This window comes from Maniola hyperantus, chromosome 24 (assembly GCF_902806685.2).
Source record: "Maniola hyperantus chromosome 24, iAphHyp1.2, whole genome shotgun sequence".
NCBI lineage: Eukaryota > Metazoa > Arthropoda > Insecta > Lepidoptera > Nymphalidae > Maniola > Maniola hyperantus.
Genome location: NC_048559.1, coordinates 7,319,291 through 7,344,139, shown reverse-complemented (window position 1 = coordinate 7,344,139; position 24,849 = coordinate 7,319,291). Strand labels below are relative to the sequence as shown.

The window sequence follows — 24,849 nt, the reverse complement described above, 5'->3', positions numbered from 1 at the left end:
CCCTAAGTTTTTGCTAGCGTTTGCGTTCTGGTAACACGATGTATGTATTGTTAAAAGGGTTGTGAGGCATTTCCCGAATAACTTGCATCCGGTATCCGGATATCCTGGAAATTTTCCAGTGCTGCCCGACTAAAATAGGCGTTTATTTATTAAAGTTTATGCAATAGATAGCACCGCAGGAAGCCTAATGAGTTAACTAAAAGTTGTTTAACTAAATTTTGCTTTTCCACAATGTGGGATGGTATTCATTAGATTTAGAAAGTTCTATTGCAATTATAAAAGCTTGATGTTCTATACAGAAATGAAATTAATAGTGATAGCCTAGTAGTTAGGACGTCCGCCTTCTAATCGGATGTCGGGGGTTCTATCCCGGGCACGCACCTCTAAATTTTCAGAGTTATGTGCGTTTTAATTAATTAATTAATATCACTTGCTTTAACTGTGAAGGAAAACATCGTGAGGAAACCTGCATGCCTGGAGTTCTCCATAATGTTCTCAAAGGTGTGTGAAGTTTACCAATCCGCACATGGCCAGCGTGGTAGACTATGGTCAAAACCCTTCTCACTCTGGGAGGAGACCCGTGCTCTGTAGTGAGCCGGCGATGGGTTGATCATGATGATGATGAAGTTTTGTTCGCGACAGGTCGACATGGCAATCGGGGCATGAGGTGAGTCGCGCTCACCCGCACTGTAGTTTTAGGGTTGCACGAGTCCATATCGACTGCGTTTATCGATCGTTGGCAATAAATCTACCGCTTGTTTTGAACCTTGAGTCTTAAATTTCATGAGAAGAATAATAAGAGTAGAATAGAATATATTTTTATTCAAGTAAACTTCTACAAGTGCTTTTGAATCGTCAACTAGTTTAATTAATAATAAATAATAAATAATAGTCATAATAATAATTTACCACTGGTTCGGAATGCCGTAAGAATAGGTAGGTATATTCTTAAGAATTTTTAAAGAGTGCAGGTATGATGCAAAGGAATTTCCCAACACTCAGCTCTTAGCGTGAGCTGTTGCTTTAAATAAGATATTGTTATTCATATTTAAAACACCACGGGTGCGTTTCCATTCTACATCACGTTTTGACGTTCCTCCACGCGATCTTTGGCTTCCTAATTATAACTTGTCTCAGAGGACTATGGATAAAATCAGAAAATCATGAATGTGATGTCTCTGATAAACTTAGGAAATGTAATTTTCAATACCTTTACCGTATTTTTTTGTTAGGGAAATGCACGACACGGTTTCAAAGCGCAAAAATAGTGTTTTGAATTTAGATGCTAGGTCTGTTCAAATTTCTTTACATTAAAATAAAAAGGGCTTTCTTTACCTGTAGGTACATTCAAAAACAGATTGTTTTTTTTTTTATGCATAATAGTTTTTGAGTGGTACGGAGGACTCGAAGCGCGAGTCTGACTCGCACTTTCTTTTCTAACAAAAATTAAAATATCGTATGTGACAATGGAAACGGTGTAACAACATCATCCGTCTTCCGTCACGGTTATATTTTCTGTGAAAAATCCTCGCAAAGCCGCGCGGAGAGGGATTTTAAAGCCCTTACCTACCGCGGATAATAAATGAAACACATTTCGCTTGCCTTACTTGATAAACGCTAGCCTACTTTCCATAAAAATATTTTGCTATACGATTCAAATTTCAAACTTGTAAGTAATGTGAAACCATCTGAAACCATAGTCGACAGTTGTCGATGGTTTCAGATCGTTTCACATTCAGTTCAGTCAATGGCGGGCATTGACCCCAGTTTTGCACGCTATACATTGCGGGTTTGAAAAAATACTAAATCACAAAAACTACAAAATGAGGCAAATGGTTATTGGTATTGGATTGACTTCTAGCGTTAGTCAGATGTTTTATTTGCAACTAGCTGATGCCCGCGACTTCGTCCGCGTGGAATTAGGTTTTTTATAAATCCCGTAGGAACTCTTTGTTTTTCCGGGATAAAAAGTAGCCTATGTCACTTTCCCAGGTCTTTATCTATACCCATGCCAAAAATCACGTCAATCCGTTGCACCGTTGCGACGTGATTGAAGGACAAACCAACAAACCAACAAAAAAACACACTTTCGCATTTATAATAAGGGTACTGATATATCGTAAACTTTTATAAAATTATAGGATTTTTTTATATTTTTTGTGTTTAACGCTAAGTATTTGCCAGCGTTCTGGTTACACCCTGTACGTAAACCACCGGTGCAGTGATGTGTATTTGTGCTAGCATGTTAATTACATCTAAGTACATCTAAGTACGCTACCTTCTTAGAGTCACAGTCTAAACACAACAGTGGGTAGGTATATTAGTTAATATTGGTCTCTTTTTACCCGACTGTGGCGAAGACCAAACGAGGGTAATGTGTTTGTTTCCTATTCGTTGGACAGATTCAATGCAATCTGGTATTTGACAGCTAGTCAAATCAGTAACTTTTTATCAAACGTCAAAACGTGCGCTTATTATCCGAGATTCTATGAAATATCGGTATGTGACGTCACAATCATTTGACGCACTTTTTTTAGTTTAATCGATAATTTCAAATAGTTATCATACATAGGACGTTTATTTAACCTATTTTGGGAGACCCTCTATTTATATTCACTGAGAAATAATTTACCTAAGTTATTTATAAGTTATTTATAAGTTGCCTGGAAACCTCCTCATTCATTTTGTTTTATGGTGATAAATTAGATCAAAGACTACACTCCTACTTTTGACATGACAGCTGACACACAATATTTTTTCTGGCCTAACTGATATTTTTACTTTGTGTTCACCCTATCTCGTTCCTCGTATTTGTAGTGCCGCTTGTATCCGGGTACAGGATGTAGCTGACCCAGCCTGTATCCGGGTACAGGATGTAGCTGAGCCAGCCTGTATCCGGGTACAGGATGTAGCTGAGCCAGCCTGTATACGGGTACAGGATGTAGCTGAGCCAGCCTGTATCCGGGTACAGGATGTAGCTGAGCCAGCCTGTATCCGGGTACAGGATGTAGCTGAGCCAGCCTGAGCCGCTAAGCCCAGCTACACAGTGTACGGGGGAAATTGGAATCATTCGCCTATAGGTATATTCAGTGGCGTGCAGTTCATAGAGGCATAAACGCACTGCTTACCCTCATTGTAATAAATCAATGCTTATTTTTCATTATAACCTGCCGTAAAATAAGTTCATACCTAAATGCATACCCTGGCTTGAACTCCTGTGCACCTGGGTATATTATGTTACGGTATTCAGGAATCAGGATATAACAGGGTGTAATCAGAACGATAGCAAAAACTTACGTTATTGTTATACTACCTAAACACAGTCCAATACCAATAACCATTTGCCTCATTTTGTAGTTTTAGTGATTTAGTATTTTTTAACCCCGCAATGTATAGAGTGCAAAACTCGGGTCAATACCCCGACGCAACGTTCGTTGACCTCTAGCGTCAGTTAGATATTTTATTTGCAATATATCGTAAACTTTTACAAAATTATAGGATTTTTTTATATTTTTTCGCTTTTTTTTGTGGTATCATATTAGTAGGTAATCATCAGTACTATCACCTGTCTTCATTTTTGCTACCATTATAGTTACATCCCTGTATGTATTATGCGTACAAAATGACTTCTCACGCGCCTTTTTAACTTTTTATATCAATTATCATGTCAATAGTACGATTTTAGTCCTTATTTTTAAGGTGAACCGTACTTTTGACATGACAGATAAAATGGCGCGTGATAAGTCATTTTGTACGGACTATAAAACATAAATTATGGATAGCGAAACTGTAGCAGACAGACAAACAAACTTTCGGATTTATAATATTAGTACAGATTTGAGTGTTAAGCTCGTAAAATGTTGTTTATAAGCCATTACAGTACGGAGCATGTAAATTGGGGTGTTAACATCTAAGTGGCCTAGTTTGGATTTTCACAGCGTATACAATTAGGTGGAGGTGCGTTACTATGCTTCACTTGCCTTTGAACCACACAATATGGCTCTTATATTATTGCCTGTAGTTTTTAACCGACTTCAAAAAAGGAGGAGGTTCTCAATTCGTCGGATTTTTTTTTTATTTCCCCGATTACTCGAAGACGCCGGGACCGATTATGAAAATTCTTTTTTTGTTTGAAATTCTTCAAAATTGGTCCCATTTAAATTTGGTGAAGATCTGATGAACATCTTCGAAGATAGATAATGGAACTCCTCAACGGATAAGAGTAAATTGCTCGCGATCAGTGTAATAGCTTAGTAAACAGTAGATTTTTAACCAGGCATAGCATATTTTAATACCATGGCGCCACTAAAAATTGTGAAATAAAAAAAAATACAAAAAAATAAAAACCGACTTCAATACAAAAACACTAAAAATTAAAAAATAATTTAATTTATTAGCGAATATATTATGTATACAAGAGTTAATATAGTTCCTAAATAATATTTTTTGGGGTCGGTGCCATAATATATTCGGTAATAAATTAAATTATTTTTTAATTTTTAGTGTTTTTGTATTAAAGTCGGTTTTATTTTTTTTTGTAATTTTTTTTTAGATTTACGGAACGCTAAAACGCTTGGTGGCACGGCTCTGCCGGTAAGGTGGTAACTAGCCACAGCCGAAGCCTCCCACCAGACCACTAGGCATATTTTCGTAATATTAGCTCAGAGAAGTGAATAAATTATTTCCTGTATAATTGAATTACATGTTGTAATTTGGTTCCAATTAATTTTAATCTCTTAATAACTTTCTCAAGTTATCTAATGAGACTTCTGAAACCGGAGATTGGATTTGATTTGACGAAAGCCGCAGCTTTTAACTTTTGTAAGACAAAGTTGTTGCTTAAATTGGAAAAGTGTCCCCTGAGGGTTTTATTTATCGTTCTAATTTAACTGTTTTTTTCGTTTTAGCTTCACTTCATTTCGTTTGAGTTAAGTTTAAGTATATGTCTACCTCGTAATCCTATCATATTTTCTGCTGCTAAAGAAATTTATTATCTTTTTTATACATTATTTTAAGTATATAAAATTCCTTCCTTCCTTATAAAAAGCCCTTACTGATTGACTGACTTATAATATATCAACGTACAGCCTAAACCTCTGTTCCTTAAAACATGAAATTTGGAGGGTCTATTCTTTATAAAGAGTAGGTATCCACTAAGAAAGGATTTTTCGAAATTCCACCCCTAAGTGGGTTAAATGGGGGATGGATGTTTGTATGAAAGTCCGTCATTTTTAAAGCAACATCGATGAAAATTGGTATTTGGGTTTTCGGTCATAAATGAAGGAATGAGTCAGGATTTTTGGAAATTCAACCCCCACGTGGATTTTCTAAATTCCACCCTAGCGAAGCCGGGGCGGATCAGTTTAGATTTTGAATGTATACTGATATTATAAATGCAAAAGTGTGTTTATTTGTTTGTTGGTCCTTCACACCATAACTGAGCAACCAATGGACTTGATTTTTGGCATAGAAATAGTTGAAAGGAAGGACGGAGAGTAACAGGCTACTTTTTATCCCGGAAAATTAAAGAGTTCCCACAGGATTTTTAAAACCTAAATCCGCGCGGGCGAAGTCGCGGTTCTCGTTGGTAATCGTTGCAATCCGAAGTTGCAATCACGCGTTCTGTCTGCCCAAGTCCTTAAAGTGTGAGCCGCCATAAATTAACTTTTGAATAAATTCAATAAATGATTCGATAAAAAATAACTGAAACATTCGAGAGTATCATTTATATTGGTAGTCGGTACTGCGGTGCGTACTGAATACGTTAATTTGCATATTATATTTCATTTGATTGTGAGCTCAAAAAATTCCGAAATTGCTTCAGTCGATAACAAAGAGAGATAAAAATTCCAAATATTTATATAATGTATTTTTTAAATCTTTTTTAAGGTTCTGTACCTCAAAAGGAAAAAAGGAACCCTTATAGGATCACTTCGTTGTCTGTCTGTCTGTCGTTTCGGTCAAGAAAACCTATAGGGTACTTCCCGTTGACCTAGAATCATGAAATTTGGCAGGTAGGCAGGTCTTATAGCACAAGTAAAGGAATGTATCCGAAAACCGAGGATTTGTGATTACATCACACAGAAAAAAATTTAAATGTGGTAAAATTTTCAACGTAAGATAACTATACCGAGTGGGGTATCATATGAAAGGGCTTTACCAGTACATTCTAAAACTGATTTTTATTTATTTTTAAATTGTTATTATACTTAAAACTAGCAAAGGACATGGATTTTACGTATTTTAAAAGACCCTCTATTTAACAATCACTGAGAAATACATTATTTTTGGTAAAGGCGAATACCGTATTAATAACTTCCTTGTTTTTGAAGTCGGTTCATAAAATCGTATGCAAATAAAAAAAGCGTAACGTATGACCTACGTCCGTCCGTTATTATTGTGAGGACAAGATTTAACTGTCGGTTGGTTACGGGCAATAAAGCGCGGAAACTCGTAAATACACTCGTTATTTTCCCATAAATACGATATTACACTATACTGAAATACTGCCTGAATATTATTGTTGGGTTTAGTAAGTAATAAAAAGTTTTTAAGACTGATCATTGGTGGATCTCCCAAGCGATCGATACTTTTCAGCAGTATGAACAAGCTCGGTAACATCTAAACACACAATCCTGGCACAATTCCTTTCTTCACGATATTCCAAAAAAAACTTCGAAAGATTGAACCCGACTTCAAAAGCACTGAAAAGGATTGCGATAATTTTTAAATGAACACTTTGAAACTAATTTATTCTTAACTAGCTGATGCCCGCGACTTCGTACGCGTGGATTTAGGTTTTTAATAATCCTGTGGGAACTCTTAAATTTTCCGGGATAAAAAGTAGCCTATGTCCTTCCCCGGGTTGTAAACTACCTCTGTACCAAATTTCGTCAAAATCGGTTGAACGGTTGAGCCGTGAAAAGCTAGCTGACAGAAAGACAGACAGATACACTTGTACATATGTACTTTGAAACTTATTTATTCTAATCTAAACCAATGAACAAAAATCTAAACTTATAATAATAAAGCCATTTATACCCTTGTCTATGTGTGACCCTTTGTCCCTTTCTAATTGGGTGAACACGTGTTACTCATTTCCATGTAGGACGACATATTTTGACGACCTCCCTGGCGCAGTGGTAAGCGCTGTAATCTTATTAGTGGAGGTCCCGGGTTAGATTCATGGCAGGGATTTGGAATTATAAAATTTCTAAATTTCTAGTCTGGTCTGGTGGGAGGCTTCGGCCGTGGCTAGTTACCACCCTACCGACAAAGCCATGCCGCCAAGCGATTTAGCGTTCCGGTAAGATGCCGTATAGATACCAAATGGGCATGGGTTTAATTAAAACTGTCATACCTACCTCCCTTCCAGATTAGCCCGCTTTCATCTTAAACTGCATAGTCACTTACCATCAGGTGAGATTGCAGTCAAGGGCATTACTTGTATCTCCATCCATGGGCTTGACTAACAAAAAAAAATTAAACTCAAACAGTTTAGGAATAATTTTCTTTCGCAATATAATTATGAACCCGTAATAGAAATAGTCAGGAACAGAATAACAAGCAACACGCGCTCTGGCATAGTATAAAGGCGACCCCCAAACACAGGTAGCACAGGATCGGTACCGTGCGGCACACGACGAACATCAGAAATGTCGCTCCCATCACCAGGTACTCACGAACCGAGTACACTTTTGTGGCACGTCTACCCGAACATAATATATTGGGCTCCTTGTATGCTGCAAGCAATCCAAACTATAGGTGCAGTAGGCGGCCGAAAGTAATGTGCATCTACCTTTTGAAGGAGATAGCAGATTACTGATTCTGTGCACTCCTAAATTTTAGAGTATTCGCATCCTCTTCTTACTAATGTAATATGAAAAGGACAGGACAGACGCAGTTTGACAGTTTTAAATTTAATTTTTAGATGGTTAACCCCGTGATTTTAGCGCACAGTCGCGAGCCTTTAAAATTTAGAGTCCTTAAAATAATGTAAAGTTTTTTTAGCATTGTTAAAAAGAAAAGGATGCAGATACTCTAAATTTAGTTTAGAGAAAGACAACGGAATCAGTGCCTTGTGTCTGTCGTTAAGACCGAAAAATTTCGTACAAAATGATGACAAAATAACACTGTAGTACGGAACCCTCGGTGCGCGAGTCTGACTCGCACTTAGCCGGTTTTTTTTAATAAAAATAGCGAGCAAACGAGCAGGCGGGTTACCTGATGTTAAGATTATGAAGAACTCTCAGGCATGCAGGTTTCCTCACGATATTTTTCTTCACCGTTAAAGCAAGTGATGTATTTATTTGCTTAAAACGCACATAACTCCGAAAATATTAGGGTGCGTGCCATGGTAGATCATCATCAATATCATCAACCGATAGGCATCCATAGCTGGACAAAGGTCTCTTGTAGGGACTTCCACACGCCACGGTCTTGCGCCGCCCGCCCGCCCGCCTAAATCTAGCGGCTCCCTGTGACTCGTCTGGTGTCGTCTGTCCACCTAGTGAGGGGTCTTCCAACGCATGGTAGAAGATAAAACTTACTAGGCATGGTTTGAGATTTTTTCTATTTTTTGGCAATTTTAAAGTACTTTTATACTTCCATATTTTTAATAATATTTTCACGTTCTTTCGTGTGCCGACTGAAAAATTGCTAACAATAACAATTATTGTTGTAAGACGCCCGGTAAAACTTGTGACCACATTTTTTTCTGTTTGTTGTTCTAAGGTTTGTCACATCGTCATCTATCAATCAACTGTCAATAGTCTGCGCCACTGACCTCTACCTAACACAAGCACGCTGGACTTGCTATTGCCGATCTGTTTTAAAGCAACTTGATTATCGCCATTTTAGTTTTATGCATAGAGTTAATAACCACATCACTGGTTTTATGTGATGAAACATCGATCATAATATGGTCGGCATTTTTTTTTAAATCGATCAAGTGCGAATCAGACTCGCGCACTGAAGGTTCCGTAATCCGTACTACAGTCGTATTTTTTCGACATTAGGTATGCACGATAAATTAAAACTATTACGCATACAAATAAATAAAAATCTATTTAAGAATTTACAAGTAAATCCCTTTCATGTGATACCCCATTTGGTAGGCATATTAATATTATTTTTCCCCTTATGTGCGCTATTATAAGACCTACCTACCTGCCAAATTTCACGATTCTAGGTCAACGGGAATTACTCTTTAGGTTTCTTGACAGACACGTCAGACATACAGACAGAAAGAAAGACATACGGCCATTTAAAAAAAAAAAAATTTGTGATAATAGAAATACCTACATATTCTGGGAAAATTTTAACTCTCTGCCTATTACGGTTAACGAGATACAACTCGCTGACAGACAGACGGACGGACGGACGGACGGACAGCGGAGGCTTAGTAAAAGGGTCCGTTGGTACACATCTGTTATAGAACCCTAAAAACCATCACAAATGAAATCCCACATTTCGATATTTATTCAGGCTTGTGAAAAGAAAGCAATACACATTCAAAACTGACTGTTTATTCACATTCACTGACTGTATATTTTGTAACTAATAAACTACTAAACAGTTCCTAAAATGTAGCCATTTATTTGCATAAATAACATCACTGCATACTATAAACATAGTTATGTATAATACTATACTCTAATATTTAGAGCCTCGATAGCTCAACGGTTAAAGGAGTGGACTGAAAACTGAAAGGTCGCCGATTCAAATCCCACCCGTTGCACTATTGTCGTACCTACTCCTAGCACAAGTTTTACGCTTAATTGGAGGGGAAAGGGACGTCAGCAATTAACTTGGCTAATATTCTTTTTAAAAAAACGCGACACGTCGAGATGGCAATCGGGGTATAAGGCGAGTTGTATGTATTGAAACCTTATGTGATGCCCGCGGCTTTGCCCGTGTGAATTTAGGTTTTTAATATCCTGTGGGAACTCTTAAATTTTCGGGGATAAAAAGTACCTAGCCTATGTCCGTCCCCAGGATGTAAGCTATATTTGTACCAAATTTCGGCAAAATCGGTTGAACGATTGGGCCGTAAAAAGCTAGCAGACAGACAGACACAGACACGTTGATGTGACAGACAGATTAGTTATTGCAGCTAAAACTAGTGACCAAACCACTTTTTGCTCGTCGTCAAAAATACAAAGTGATTCTTCGAAAACAATTTGGCCGTAGGTTTAAACTTCCCTTGAGTTTGACTGACTGACTGGATGACTCGAGTGTTATTTTGGTATGTTACCGCATAATTATGTTTACTCATATTATTACGACGAGTTATGAAAATTGACGCGAAGGTGGGAGTAAACAACATTTCACTTGGCTGCCTAAGCCTTGAGACTCTCATGTAACTTGTAAATAAGTAAGTTGGTATAGGTACTAACTTATTTCTATTCTCTACATTAGTATTTTTTTTTCTTTTATTAAAGAATATTAGCCACCTTTCCTCTCCAACTAAGCGTCAAGCTTGTGCTAGGAGTAGGTACGACAATAGTGCAACGGGCGGGGTTTGAACCGTCGACCTTTCGGTTTTCAGTCCACATCCTTTACCCGTTGAGCTATTGAGGCTATAAATAAAAGTATAAAACAAACTTGTTTAGATCTTTTAAACTATGCAACGGATTTAAATGCGGTTTTCATCAATAATAGAGTGATTCAAGAGGAAAATTTTATAATTTAATTAACTTATGCTCGCGACTTCGTCCGCGTGGACTACACAAATAAACTCCTTTTTCACCCTCTCAGGGGATGAATTTTCAAATATCCTTTCTTAGCGGATGCCTACGTCATAATCTGCATGCCAAATTTCCGCCCGATCCGTCCAGTAGTTTGAGCTGTGCGTTGATAGATCAATCAGTCAGTTAGTTACCTTTTCCTTTTATATATTAAACTAGCTTATGCTCACGTCTTCGTCCGCGTGGATTACACAAATTTCAAACCCCTATTTCACCCGCTTAGGAGTTAAGTTTTCAAAAATCCTTTCTTAGCCTTTCTTTCTTCTTTCTTGTTCATTGTTTTATACCTATATCAATTATAAACCTAGAGAATGGGAAGACAAACCGATATAATAGTTATAATACCTACTCAGTTTTGAGCGCAGCTTAGGTAGGTAGTTACAATATCAAATAATGTAGTAATTACACTCCTACGTTTGTATGAAGAAAGCACCGAACTGCGTTACGTAAGTTCTACTTATTATAATATATTCTGTGACTGCGTCCTCTTAAGAGTAGGTATTTATGACACGGTAGAGAGAGATGTTGTGCCTGGAATTTGTTTTGAGGGCGACAAGTTATCTATTTTTACAAGACCGTCCAGAAATGTGTGTTACATACAAAAATAACCACGCACGTTTACCGAGTTGACATTTAGTTACGGTGTTTTATTTAATTTGAAAGGTTTTTTCACCTTCTCATTTCGATGGCAAGCTCGCTAACTATACCTCCTCATAACCCCATAAGAAAGCTCAGAGTCACTCAGCGAGCGATGGAGAGAGCTATGCTTGGAGTTTCTCTACGTGATCAAATCAGAAATGAGGAGATCCGTAGGAGAACCAGAGTAACTGACATAGCTCAACGAGTTGCAAAGCTGAAGTGGCAATGGGCAGGGCATATAGCTCGAAAAGCCAATAGACGTTGGTGTCCCAATGCGCTAGAATAGCGATCTCGCACCATTTTCATATTTCGCAAATCCTTGTCCACCGAATTCTATTGGTTAATTATTGCACAGCTCCGCTCCTCTGTTCTCCGCACCAGTGGACAGGCAGCCTTATGGGAGCGGATGATGATGGTGCTTGGAATTGAAATATTAATAACAATTTATGGTTACCGAAATAATATGCTACTCCCGCGCAAAGTACGGCAAAGAAAATTAATGGCCGAAATTTTCAATATCATTTAAAAATACACCGCCGTAAGCTTTTTATAAAATATTTTTTTAGTAAAGTGACTCACTTTTCCGAAAACGTTTTATTATGATGAAACATACTTTCGATAATATACTCGAAGGAAGATAGGTATTTTTCTGTAATATAAAACTCTTCACATAATGCAGGGCTGCCGCCTGCCTGCCTCTATTTATTTTATACTAGCTTATGCTCGCAACTTCGTCCGCGTGGACTACACAAATTTCAAACCCCTATTTCACCCCTTAGGGGTTGAATTTTCAAAAATCCTTTCTTAGCGGATGCCTACGTCGCTCAAACATTACACTCGTTTTTTTGGACAGTCGTGAAAAATATCAAAAACTTTTCCGGAAGTAGTTCTTACTTTGATTGCGAACCCTTTAAAGGGGCGTGTACATTTTCCAATATTACAGTCGTGTGAAAACCCCACGTTGCCTGTTTAATAGCGCTTTTATGAAGCGCCTCATTTTGTGGAAACACTTTATTATAATGAAATACACGCGCGAAACCAACTCAAAGGAAAATACTTAGGTGTGAAATAAGCCATAAAATACTTTAACTTGTCATAATAAAATTAAAGAGCTTTTTAAGGTTCCGTAGTAAACACCGTAACAAACGTCCGTCCGTCCGTCCTCGCTTAATCTCAGAGCCTATTAGTGCTAGAAATCTGTAATTTGGCATGGATATAAAAATCACGCCGGCAAAGTGGTGAAATAAAATTGTGATAAATAATTTTTTTAGGGTAGCTCCCTACATGTAAAGTTGGGATAATTTTTTTTTCTCGTCTGGCCCATAGTGTGGGGTGTCGTTGAATAGGTCTTTTAAAAATGCTGTATAATAATATAATCAATTTTAAAGGAAAACTATCATGGCTAAGTTGTGACTACGGAACCCTACACTGCGCATGGCCCGCCACGCATTTGGCCGGTTTTGATTATATAAGTATAGATATATAATCCGGCTGTACTCACGTGCCTATAATTTTAGTCGACGAAAGCCCGACTAGTTTCGAACCCATCCGGGGTCCTTTTTCACAGTCGGGCTTACGTCGACTAAATACGTGAGTACAGCTGGATCTATCTGTATTCATAACAAAATGACGCCCGCGGATTCGCCCGTGTGGTTTAGGTTTTTAAAAATCCCATGGGAACTTTTGATTTTCCAGGACAAAAAGTAGCCTATCTGTGAAGCCATTCCCTGGGATGCAAAGTAGGTATACATCTATACCAAGTTTCGTAAAAACATACTTAATAAAAAACCGGCCAAGTGCGAGTCAGGCTCGCGCAACGAGTGTGCCGTACTACAGTCGTATTTTTTTGACATTTTGCATGATAATTCAAAAACTCTGATTCATAAAAATAAATAAAAATCTGTTTTAAAATGTGCAGTTGAAGCCCTTTTATATAATACCCCACTTGATATAGTTATCTTACTTCGAAAATTTAAAATATTAATTTTCAATTTTCTTTTGTGTGATGTAACCACAAATTCACGGTTTTCAGATTTTTCCCCTAATGTCTGCTACAAGACCTACCTACCTGCCAAATTTCATGATTCTAGGTCAACGTGAAGTACCCTGTAGGTTTCTTGACAGACAAACAGACAGGCAAACAGACAACAAAGTGATCATATAAGGGTTCTGGTTTTCCTTTTGAGGTACGGAACTCTAAAAATTGATCAACCTGAATGACTGTTAGGTAAATTGCTAAATTATGTTAGCATGGCTAATTAATTCATGTAGATCATCTATCACTTACGACAAGTAAGTACCTAGATCTTTGGCGTCTAGACACTTGTGTTTACGCCAAGAGTTTAGGTATTACATTTCCGATTTGGCTAAACCGCAAATAAGAGGCCATTTTCCTAGAAAGTATGAGATTCTCAAATTTTCTAACAGTTTCTAGTCATTCTGGGTAGGTAAATAATATTAGATTTTACCAAAGTGAAAATGGTAGAAAAGTAATAATTTGGAGCATCAATAATAAGGAAGAGAAATTTAGTTTATAATATTTATGCACGTTACAAGTATAGTCCGGGACTAGGGTTGCCAGATCTTAAAACCGAAAAGCCGAACAGACCAGCCAGTTTAACCCGACATTTGGGTAAAAAGGCCGGACAATCTTAATTTTTCAGTCTTAGTATAACACAAAAAAACAAGGCTTTTATATTTTATAAGTACCTTAAAATCTCCTCAAATTCGAATAAAAGAACAATAAAATACATGGACCAAACTTTTTTTAATAATCACTTATTAATACTACTTATTTGAATTAAACAAAATTAGACAAACCTAATGAATGAACGAGTCCTATTTAAATAATCATCATTCTTCACACCTACTATTATTGCAAAATGTAAAAAATGGTCAGATTTAAAAAGCCTAACAAAAGCCGGACAGGCCGGACACCGACTAATTTGGCCGTACATGCAACCAAAAAGCTATGACTATGTCTGGCTTTATCCGGACGCCTGGCAACACTATCCGGGACAGAGGTTATCGGGGCACAGAGTATCGGGGTATGAGACAGGGGAACGTCCCGCACACCCGCACGTTCCCCGCGCTCGCCAGCACCGGATTAGCACGAAGGCTGTGCGGGTGTGCGCCCCAATTGCTATTTCTTCCTGTCGCGTACTATAGGTACCTAGTCTGTAGAAATTGCAAACAGTAGTTATGTTATTTTTCCATAACTAAAACCTGTGGAAGGATTTTTCAGCGATATCACCCATAAGGGGCTAAAATAGATAATTTTTGAAGTAGATAATTATGCCTATGTAGATTGTAGTAAATATGCACATTTAAAAAATAGAAAAGAATGAAAGATTTTTTTTATTGAAAATATTACAGCCTTACTTATCTAATTACTGGGTATACAAATCATGCCCGCTTGGAATGGTGCCAAGAATACTGGCTGCATTTCCGCGCTGGACAGCCAGGCTGATCCGTTAATATCGATAAATATCTCGACTGCCAAAGAGTGACAAAAAAAAAAAGCTTTAAAAAACCGTTGCGACTGCTGTCAGTTTGTGTGATCAAAAAAAACATTTTCGTTATTGAAACTGAGCTATTTTTATTGACATTTCGTCCATGACTTCGTTTATTTTTATATAATATATTATTTTTTACTTCTTGTAAAATATTATATTATTTGGTGAAACATTTTTAGGGAAAAACGCTGCGTATTCGTTAGGTAAATGGAAGGTAGGTATTGAATTTTATTCGAACTTTTATAATATTTTGAACATTTTATCTATAAAATATAAAAATAAGAACTCTGTAAAAATATCTGGATTTGGAATGGCGAAAATAGTACGCGATAGGTTGAGATGGCAATCGGGGTATGAGGCGGGGGGACGCCCCGCACACCCGCAAGTCACCCGCGCTCGCCCGCACCGCCTTTGCGCGGGGGCTATGCGGGTGTGCGGGACTTTCCCTCCCCGATTAAATATAAATACGTATTGCTGAAATGTCTGTACGTACGACAGCACCTAATTGGTTTATTCATTTTTTGTTGTGTTTTTTTACTGTCGTCTGTCAGGACAATGTTTGTATGAAAGAAAATTTTTGGAAAATCCACGGAAAAACAGTTCCTGCGGGAAGCGGACGAAGACGCGGGCAACAGCTAGTTTACAATAAATTGCTTTTACTTTGATTATATCTAATTTACTGAGCTTTCGAACTAATATCAGTGCATGTCGTTATCTCTTATCATCAATTAAGTGTACCTATCGAACTCATTGTAAAACACTTTGAAAGCTTCAATATCGATGTAATTAGTAATAATTAGTAATTTCAGTTTTCAAAGTAAGATAACTAGACCAAGTGGGGTGTTATACGAAAAGGCTAAAAGCCTTTTCGTATACCTGTATATACCTGTATATACCTGTACCTGTTTACCTGTATATACGAAAACAGATTTTACTTTATTTATGTGCATAATAGTTTTTGATTTATCGTGCAAAATGTCGAAAAAATACCCGAGTACGGAACCCTCGGTGCGCGAGTCTGACTCGCACTTGGCCGGTCTTTTTAGAATCTATTTCTGAAAAACATTTCAGTTTTGAAACTGCACTAAAGCTTAGTCGTAGCGTAAAAGCCTTGTTAATAATTATTAAATGCGAAAGATTGTTTGTTTGTTGGTTTACCTTTAAATCATACTGCAAAAGAACAACGGATTGACGTGATATTTTGTATAGTTAATGACCTGGAGATTGAAATAAGCTCCTTTTTATTCTTCCGCTTTTACTTCGTCTGCGTGGATTTAGGTTTTTAAAAATCCCACGGGAACTCTTTCATTTTTCGGGATAAAAAGCCTATGTACTTCTCCGGGATGCAAACTATCTCTGTACCAAATTTCGTCAAAATCGATTAAACAGATGGGCCGTTATAAGCAAGCAGATGGACAGACAGACATACTTTCGCATTTATAATATTAAGTTTGGATTAGGCCTAAACCTTTCTCATTCTAAAAGAAACACCATGAAATTGCATGGTACTGGGCCGGCGAAAGTTTGCGATGATGAAGGGAAAGAAACCAGTCCTCGAGTTGGGAGGCGCACCTTCATGTTTTTGGTGTGCCTCAGACGGTGTGTCCTATGTAGGGACTAGGTATACTGGTCCCCTGAGATCGGTCCTCAGGAGGCGCCCCTGGCTGGGTTGCGCGAGCGTGTTTAGCCCCGTAGCCCAGCCACTAGGCGATGCGTGGAATACGGCGGGTTTTAGATACGGTAAGGAAATGTAAAGTAAGGTATGATGGTACGTAGGGTACCAAATCATATAAATCAAGTGATTTCACTATCAAACAGATAGGCATATAAGGAAATCAACCAGTTTTCCCACCCATTGCCAGCCGGAAATTTGTTGAGGCAGCGCTAGGGGAAATTTCCTTTATTGGAAAATTGGAATCAGCGAGTAGATAGTAACGCTATCAGGGAATCGTCTAAATATCTATTTGGTACAATATTGAATAAATATTAACTTAGATGTGAACTCAACGAATCGTGAAACTGAAGTGGCAATAGACATAGACATTCCTTCGCTCATTGAGCTCAGGGATTAGTCGGGATGATGGCAAGAGACCTGATGGATTGACGCTGGTTCCCTGGGAACGGGGACGGGCGCTAATGTGGGACGCAACTTGCGTTGACACATTGGCCCCGTGTCATATCAGGGAGACAGCATCAAGACCGGGAGCCGCAGCAGAAACAGCTGAAAACGGCAAGCGGCGCAAGTATGCCTCTCTTATCGAGAGTTACATTTTTTTTCCGTTTGCCGTGGAGACCCTGGGGCCATGGAGTCTTAGTGCTAAAAAAAACTTAAGAGACATTTCACCGCGATCAATAGCCTCATCTGGTGACAAACGGGCTGGCTCATTTTTTGCGCAACGGATCAGCCTGGCTGTCCAGCGCGGAAATGCAGTCAGTATTCTTGGCACCATTCCACGCGGGTATGATTTGTATAGTAATTAGATAAAGCTAGCTTTAAGTTTTATTCTAAGATTTTCATTTAAAAAAACTCTTGTTCAAAAAAAGTGGCAATGGGTGGGGTACATCGAGCGACCCAAGATGCTGCAATGGTAATTCTCAGTATCGTATTTACCAGAAGGGCACGTGGAGCAGTAGCCCAGTCTGATGGGAGCCTCAAAATAACGAAACTAGTGCCTTGTTTAAGCACTTAAAGCACTCTAAAGTCTACACACTGTGTACTGTACAGTGACGTATACTCTTGGACGCATCGGACGTCCTATGAGCGTCCAATTCTAGTAGGACGAAGACTAGGATTTATTGAACTCATATGAGAAGGTACATGGTAAAAACAAATCACTTACCTTCTAAAGCCATGAACATAGCGGCTCCCATAATACTGTACAGCACCAAACAAATAGTCAAAAAGAAATGCGTGAACCACTTCTTGGACCATATCTTCAACTTATTATAAAACCAGAAAGCACTTTTTTCGCCGGCACTCAGTCCGCTTTTCGCCGTGTTCATTGTAAAGTCTTTGAAACCTTCAAACTGTTTGAACATGAAATCGGAGGCCTTGGTTTGGTACATGTGCATGAAAGGGTTGAAATATGGGTTTGTATGTGGATCCGATCTGAGGGACGCTGGGGTTTGAGGAGCTTTTCCATAGTATTTTGTTGCTGTAGGTCCCCAGTATATTGTTGAGGGTGTGGTTGGGACTCTAGGGGTAGATTGGACCAGGCGCGGACTAGGTATTTGTAGGGTTATCTTTGGTTTGTCGGGTCTTTTTGGTGGTGGTGGTGGTGGGTATCCAGGTACTTCCAAAGTATCCATTTTAAATTATTTGTTTATTTGAAATTTTGTTGAATTGTTTGTTTTTATCGATCAGCGGCGAAAGTCACTTTAACTTTTTTTTTGCACGATAGTTTTAATTTGTTACAATACGTCCGCGAGAGCTCAGCGTGGACGGACACTGGGATTATAAATAAAATCGGGTTCAGTCCGTCCCACGTGTCATCGGTCCCTATCTATGCGTAACGCACTTTTCCACTTTTCGCTCCGCCGTTTTCCGATATTCGTTTTTGTCACGATTTTCACGGAATCCGCGTAAGTACAAGCTTTTCGTAGTGCTGAAGCTTTCCATGCTTGCGAGTGGTGAATAAAAAATATAAATAATAGTACTGTCGTGAAGAAAATTGTAATACTTACATATTATTATGGTTTTTAAAATTTCTTAGTTTAGATCCTCTTTTTAGAAATCAAAGAAATAGGTTTTTTCGTCACCTTCTAATTTTTGCAAAGCTACATATCATCGTAATTTAGCAGCTTTGATGATTACAACTATCTAGACTGCCACTCTCTGACTAGAAATAGAATTTTTTTTACAAGTGCTTTTGGATCGTTAAAAGAATGTGTATGTATGTTTAGAATAACTTTTCTACCAAGAAGAACCAGAAAAAGGTATCACCTCTGCGTAATGCTGCAGTTGTTCAGTAGGTAGTTGTACCAGGGCAATGCTTTTTTTCAGGCAACCCCAATATGAGCACATTTTGTACATCAATACATCAGCAGCACCTACTAGGTAGTATAAATAATAATGGTTTTTATTGGAATACTAGCTTATGCTCGCGACTTCGTCCGCGTGGACTACCCAAATTTTAAACACCTATTTCACCCCCTTAGGGGTTAAGTTTTCAAAAATCCTTTCTTAGCGGATGCCTACGTTATAATAGCTATCTGCATGCCAAATTTCAGCCCAATCCGTCCAGTAGTTTGAGCTGTGCGTTGATAGTCAGTCAGTCAGCCTTTTCGTTTTTATATTTATAGATAACTAATGGTTTTTATTGGAACATTTCATTTTTCATATTCATATTGAAAATTGAAATGGCCTTATTCACTACGTCTGCAAGCGACATTGATGATACCCATTCTAACTTTAAGCAGACATTTATTTTCTGGAATAAAATATTATGAGCGGAATAAAATTTGGATTTGGAATAAAATAATGGACAGGTATAAATATTCGATCATCATAATCATCATTATCATCAGCCTGTGGACGTCCATTATTGAACATAGGACTTTTTTAGGGTTCCATACCTCAAAAGGAAAAACGGAACCCTTATAGGATCACTTTGTTGTCTGTCTGTCTGTCTGTCCGTCTGTCTGTCTGTCAAGAAACCTACAGGGTACTTCCCGTTGACCTAGAATCATGAAATTTGGCAGGTAGGTAGATCTTATAGCTGACATTTGGGGAAAAATCTGAAAACCGTGAATTTAGGGTTGCATCACACAAAAAAATTAAATTGTGGTCATGAACTAATAATTAGTATTTTCAATTTTCTAAGTAAGATAACTATATCAAGTGGGGTATCATATGAAAGGTGTGCATTCTAAAACAGATTTTTATTTATTTATATGTATCATAGTTTTGAATTATCGTGCAAAATGTCGAAAAAATACGACTGTAGTACGGAACCCTCGCTGTGCGAGCCTGACTCGCACTTGGCCGGTTTTTTTTAAATTTATAGACTAGCGCTTGTCTGCAATCAGACCAGTGATAATGCAGGCTAAGATGAAGCGCGCTTGCCTAGAAGATGCCTATTCACTCTTGACTTGAAGGTACTCATATTATAATTGCCTTCCCTAAAAAGCACCACCACAGCCGGTCCTCAGCCTTCCTCATCCAGCCACTTCCCGCCAGCCTCTTTATATCGTCGGTCCATCGTGATGGAGGGCGTCTCATATTCGATCATTTATAAGGAATAGGCATGTCATTATGATCAACCCATAATCAACTACTGAGCACTCCTGAGGTCTCCTCTCAGAACGAAAAGGATTTGGGCTATAGTCCACTAGCCAAGTGCGGATTGGTAGACTTCACATATCTTTAAGAACATTATAGAGAACTCTTAGGCATGCAGGTTTCCTCACGATGTTTTCCTTGACCGGTAAAACAAGACGTGATATTTGATTGCTTAAAATGCACATAACTCCGAAAAGTTAGAAGTTAGAGATGCCCTGAATCGAGCCCCCCGACCTCCCGAATAGGAAGCTGATGTCTTAACCGATTTAGCGTTCCGGGATGAAACCAAAAGGGTTTGGGTTTAAATAATGTAGCCGTGTAGAAACCAAAAGGGTTTGGGTTTAAATAATGAATACTGCCATACCTCTTCCAGGTTAGCCCGCGTCCACCTTAGATCGCATCATCACTTACCATCAGGCGAGATTGCAGTCAAGGGCTAACTTGTATCTGAATAAAAAATAAAATAAAACAAGACTATCTTTACTCCTGTCACTAGGCTAACTCCCAGTTACGATGACTGAAACATTTAAATAAGTAGAAAAGTATTCTAACATATTACGATAAAACAACATTCCGGCAAACCGCAATGTTAGAATGCGGTAAACACTTATGTGCCCGACACTACTCAAACATCTTCACATCTTCGCGTTATTTCGGAATTAATTGTGCCGTGAAAATACACCGGGATGAGTGAACAAACGGAGACACTTCTCGTACTCGGTGTCCTCATCACATCAAAATACCGCAAATCCTTTGATTCCATCTTTACTCATGTCGCAGTTACGATGACTGAAACATTTAAATAAGTAGAAAAGTATTCTAACATACGATAAAACAACACTCCGGCAAACCGCAATGTTAGAATGCGGTAAACACTTATGTGCCCGACACTACTCAAACATCTTCACATCTTCGCGTTATTTCGGAATTAATTGTGCCGTGAAAATACACCGGCATGAGTGAACGGACGGAGACACTTCTCGTACTCGGTGACGTCATCACATCAAAATACCGCGAATCCTTTGATGACATATAAAATTATTTCTAAAGCTGAGAAAAAAAATTAGAAAATTCAACCCCTAAGGGGGTTAAATAGGGGTTTGAAATTTGTGTAGTCCACGCGGACGAAGTCGCAGGTATAAGCTAGTTTTATTATATGAATTTTGAATAAAACATTTTATTTATCTTTACTCACGTCACTATAGGCTAACTCCCAGTTACGATGACTGAAACATTTAAATAAGTAGAAAAGTATTCTAACATACGATAAAGCAACATTCCGGCAAACCGCAATGTTAGAATGCGGTAAACACTTATGTGCCCGACACTACTCAAACATCTTCACATCTTCGCGTTATTTCGGAATTAATTGTGCCGTGAAAATACACCGGGATGAGTGAACAAGCGGAGACACTTCTCGTGCTCGGTGTCGTCATCACATCAAAATACCGCGAATCCTTTGATTCCATCTTTACTCATGTCGCAGTTACGATGACTGAAACATTTAAATAAGTAGAAAAGTATTCTAACATACGATCAAACAACACTCCGGCAAACCGCAATGTTAGAATGCGGTAAACACTTATGTGCCCGACACTACTCAAACATCTTCACATCTTCGCGTTATTTCGGAATTAATTGTGCCGTGAAAATACACCGGGATGAGTGAACAAGCGGAGACACTTCTCGTACTCGGTGTCGTCATCACATCAAAATACCGCGAATCCTTTGATTCCATCTTTACTCATGTCGCAGTTACGATGACTGAAACATTTAAATAAGTAGAAAAGTATTCTAACATACGATAAAACAACACTCCGGCAAACCGCAATGTTAGAATGCGGTAAACATTTATGTGCCCGACACTACTCAAACATCTTCACATCTTAGCGTTATTTCGGAATTAATTGTGCCGTGAAAATACACCGGCATGAGTGAACGAACGGAGACACTTCTCGTACTCGGTGACGTCATCACATCAAAATACCGCGAATCCTTTGATGACAAATAAAATTAACTTAAAAGCTGGGTGGCGCTTGAGTGACTCAAAACACTATTTTGGTTGGAATTGATAGTAGGTACTGAGTACTCCAGAACTTTTGAGATTATGACAAATCTAAATGAATAAAAGGAAAAGGTGACTGACTGACTGGCTGATCTATCAACGCACAGCTCAAACTACTGGACGGATCGGGCTGAAATTTGGCATGCAGATAGCTATTATGACGTAGGCATCCGCTAATAATCTAAGGTTAAATAGGGGTTTGAAATTTGTGTAGTCCATCTACATTCTACCATAGCATCGCGAGCATTGATGTCGGAACGTACGCGGCCGAAAGTGATGGACATCGGCCTTTAGAATGACATATTTTCATCTTTGTAGAGCGTTGTCTCTGTCACTCACACCCAGTGATATGACGCTATGTCGGTCTAAACGACCGAGACAGTGCTCTACAAATCTGTTGTCTCCTTCTAAAGATCGATGTTCATCACTTTTGGCCGCGTATTGTAGTTAGTCGTCTAAAAGTGGCATATTTCGTAACAGATAACTTGTCGAAAGATGTTAAAGGCATCTCATAAAAATAGCTCAGCAAACTTGCCTTCAAACTATTTCGCAGAAAACTAACATTTTTAAAGTATTTTTATACTCTCCGAAGATACTAAAATACAAGTGTTTGTTTAGATTTCAGACATTACAGCTACATACCTACTTGATTGTCTCAATAAATCACTACTTTTTTCTCTCGACTTCATTTGATTTATAATATTTTCAAATAATAATTTTCAGTTTTAGCGTTTATTATACGGTAACAACAGGGTGACGACAAGGTAACGACACGGCAACGACAAGACAGACAACGACACGGCAACGACAAGACAACGAAACGTCAACGACAAGACAACGACAAGACAATTACAAGACAACGACAAAACAACACCAAGACAACGACAAGACCACGACAAGACAATTACAAGACCACGACAAGACATACAACGACACGGCAACGACAAAACAACGACAAGAAAACGACAAGACCACGACAAGACAATTACAAGACAACGACAAGACAACGACAAGACAACGACAAGACAATTATAAGACAACGACAAGACCACGACAAGACAGACAACGACACGGCAACGTCAAGACAACGACAAGACAACGACACGTCAACGACAAGATAACGACACGGCAACGACAAGACAATTACAAGACAACGACAGGACAACAACAAGACAACGACAAGACAACGACAAGACAACGACAAGACAACGACAAGACCACGACAAGACAGACAACGACACGGCAACGACAAGACAACGACAGGACAACGACAAGACCACGACAAGACCACGACAAGACAGACAACGACACGGCAACGACAAGACAACGATAGAATATAATATTTGCGGAGTGATCCTTCTGTACTGCTGTGATAATATTATTACGCGTAGACCTATGTATGTGCGTATTAGACCTATAACTATGTCTAGGTGGATCTTGGGTCAGCGGATAGGTTAATGAGAAACTAGGCCTCTAGGGCTTTATCTGTTGACATTAGCTAACTGAATTTACCTGAAGTTAACAACTAGCGACCCGCCCCGGGTTCGCATGGACTGACGGAATATAATAATAATCCATACTATATAATATTATAAATGCGAAAGTGTGTCTGTCTGTCTGTCTGTCTGTCTGTCTGTCTGTCTGTCAGAGTAGCTTTTCACGGTTCAACATTTTTTTTTTTAAATTCAGATACAAGTTAGCCCTTGACTGCAATCTCACTTGATGGTAAGTGATGATGGAGTCTAAGATGATAGCGGGCTAACCTGGAAGGGATATGGCAGTTTTATTAAACCCGTACCCCTTTGGTTTCTACACGGCATCGTATCGGAACGCTAAATCGCTTGACGGCACGGCTTTGCCGGTAGGGTGGTAACTAGCCACGGCTGAAGCCTCCCACCAGACCAGACCAGAAATTTAGAAATTATAAAATTCCAAACCCCTGCCAGGAATCGAACCCGGGACCCCCCACTAATAAGACCACAGCGCTCACGACTGCGCCAGGGAGGTCGTCGTTCAACCGATTTTGATGAAATTTGTTACAGAGTTAGCTAATATCCTGGGCAAGGACATGTGGTACTTTTTATCCCGGAAAATTAAAGAGTTCCCATGGGATTTTAAAAACCTAAATCCACGCGAAATTTTGACCACTGGCTCCCAAAGGGGAAAAAACTGCATGGGATGGGAACCACATAGTAATGTGCCTACACAATATTCTGTGAAAATTTGAACTCCCTACCTATTACGCATTACGAGACCACAGCCTGCTGTCAGACAGACAGACGGATGGACAGCGGAGGCTTGATAATAGGGCCTCCAAAGGATAGAGAACCCTAAAAATTAGCATTTTATTGCTTAACTAGCGACCCGCCCCGGCTTCGCATGGGTGCAGTGTAGATACTAATGTGGTGTCAGTGAGATTTCAATTTTTCTAGGGATCTCTAATTTTTTGAGACTTAAACTATACCTATAAACCTTCCTCTTGAATCACTCTATCTATTGGTGACAACCGCATTAAAATCCGTTGCGGACTTTAAAAGATCTACGCGTTCATACATACAGACAGCGGGAAGCGACTTTATTTTATACTAGCTTATGCTCGCG

General features: G+C 38.7%; 2 protein-coding genes across 2 annotated transcripts in view; one reads left to right on the top strand and one right to left on the bottom strand.

Annotated features, from left to right (window-relative positions):
* The window catches only part of LOC117993747 (potassium channel subfamily K member 18), a 31,037-nt gene extending 12,668 nt beyond the window's left edge, over window positions 1-18,369 (bottom strand). The window contains exon 1 of the mRNA XM_069506838.1: window positions 17,743-18,369. Coding sequence (XP_069362939.1) covers window positions 17,743-18,211 — 469 coding nt within the window. The 5' untranslated portion in view covers window positions 18,212-18,369. The remainder of the gene's footprint in view (window positions 1-17,742) is intronic.
* A 3,644-nt stretch (window positions 18,370-22,013) lies between these two features.
* On the top strand, window positions 22,014-23,581 carry LOC138404018 (salivary glue protein Sgs-3-like). Its single transcript, XM_069506753.1, has 2 exons — window positions 22,014-22,026; window positions 23,013-23,581. Exons 1-2 carry the CDS (start codon window positions 22,014-22,016, stop codon window positions 23,579-23,581), a joined length of 582 nt encoding a protein of 193 aa, XP_069362854.1.
* Window positions 23,582-24,849: the final 1,268 nt, after the last annotated feature.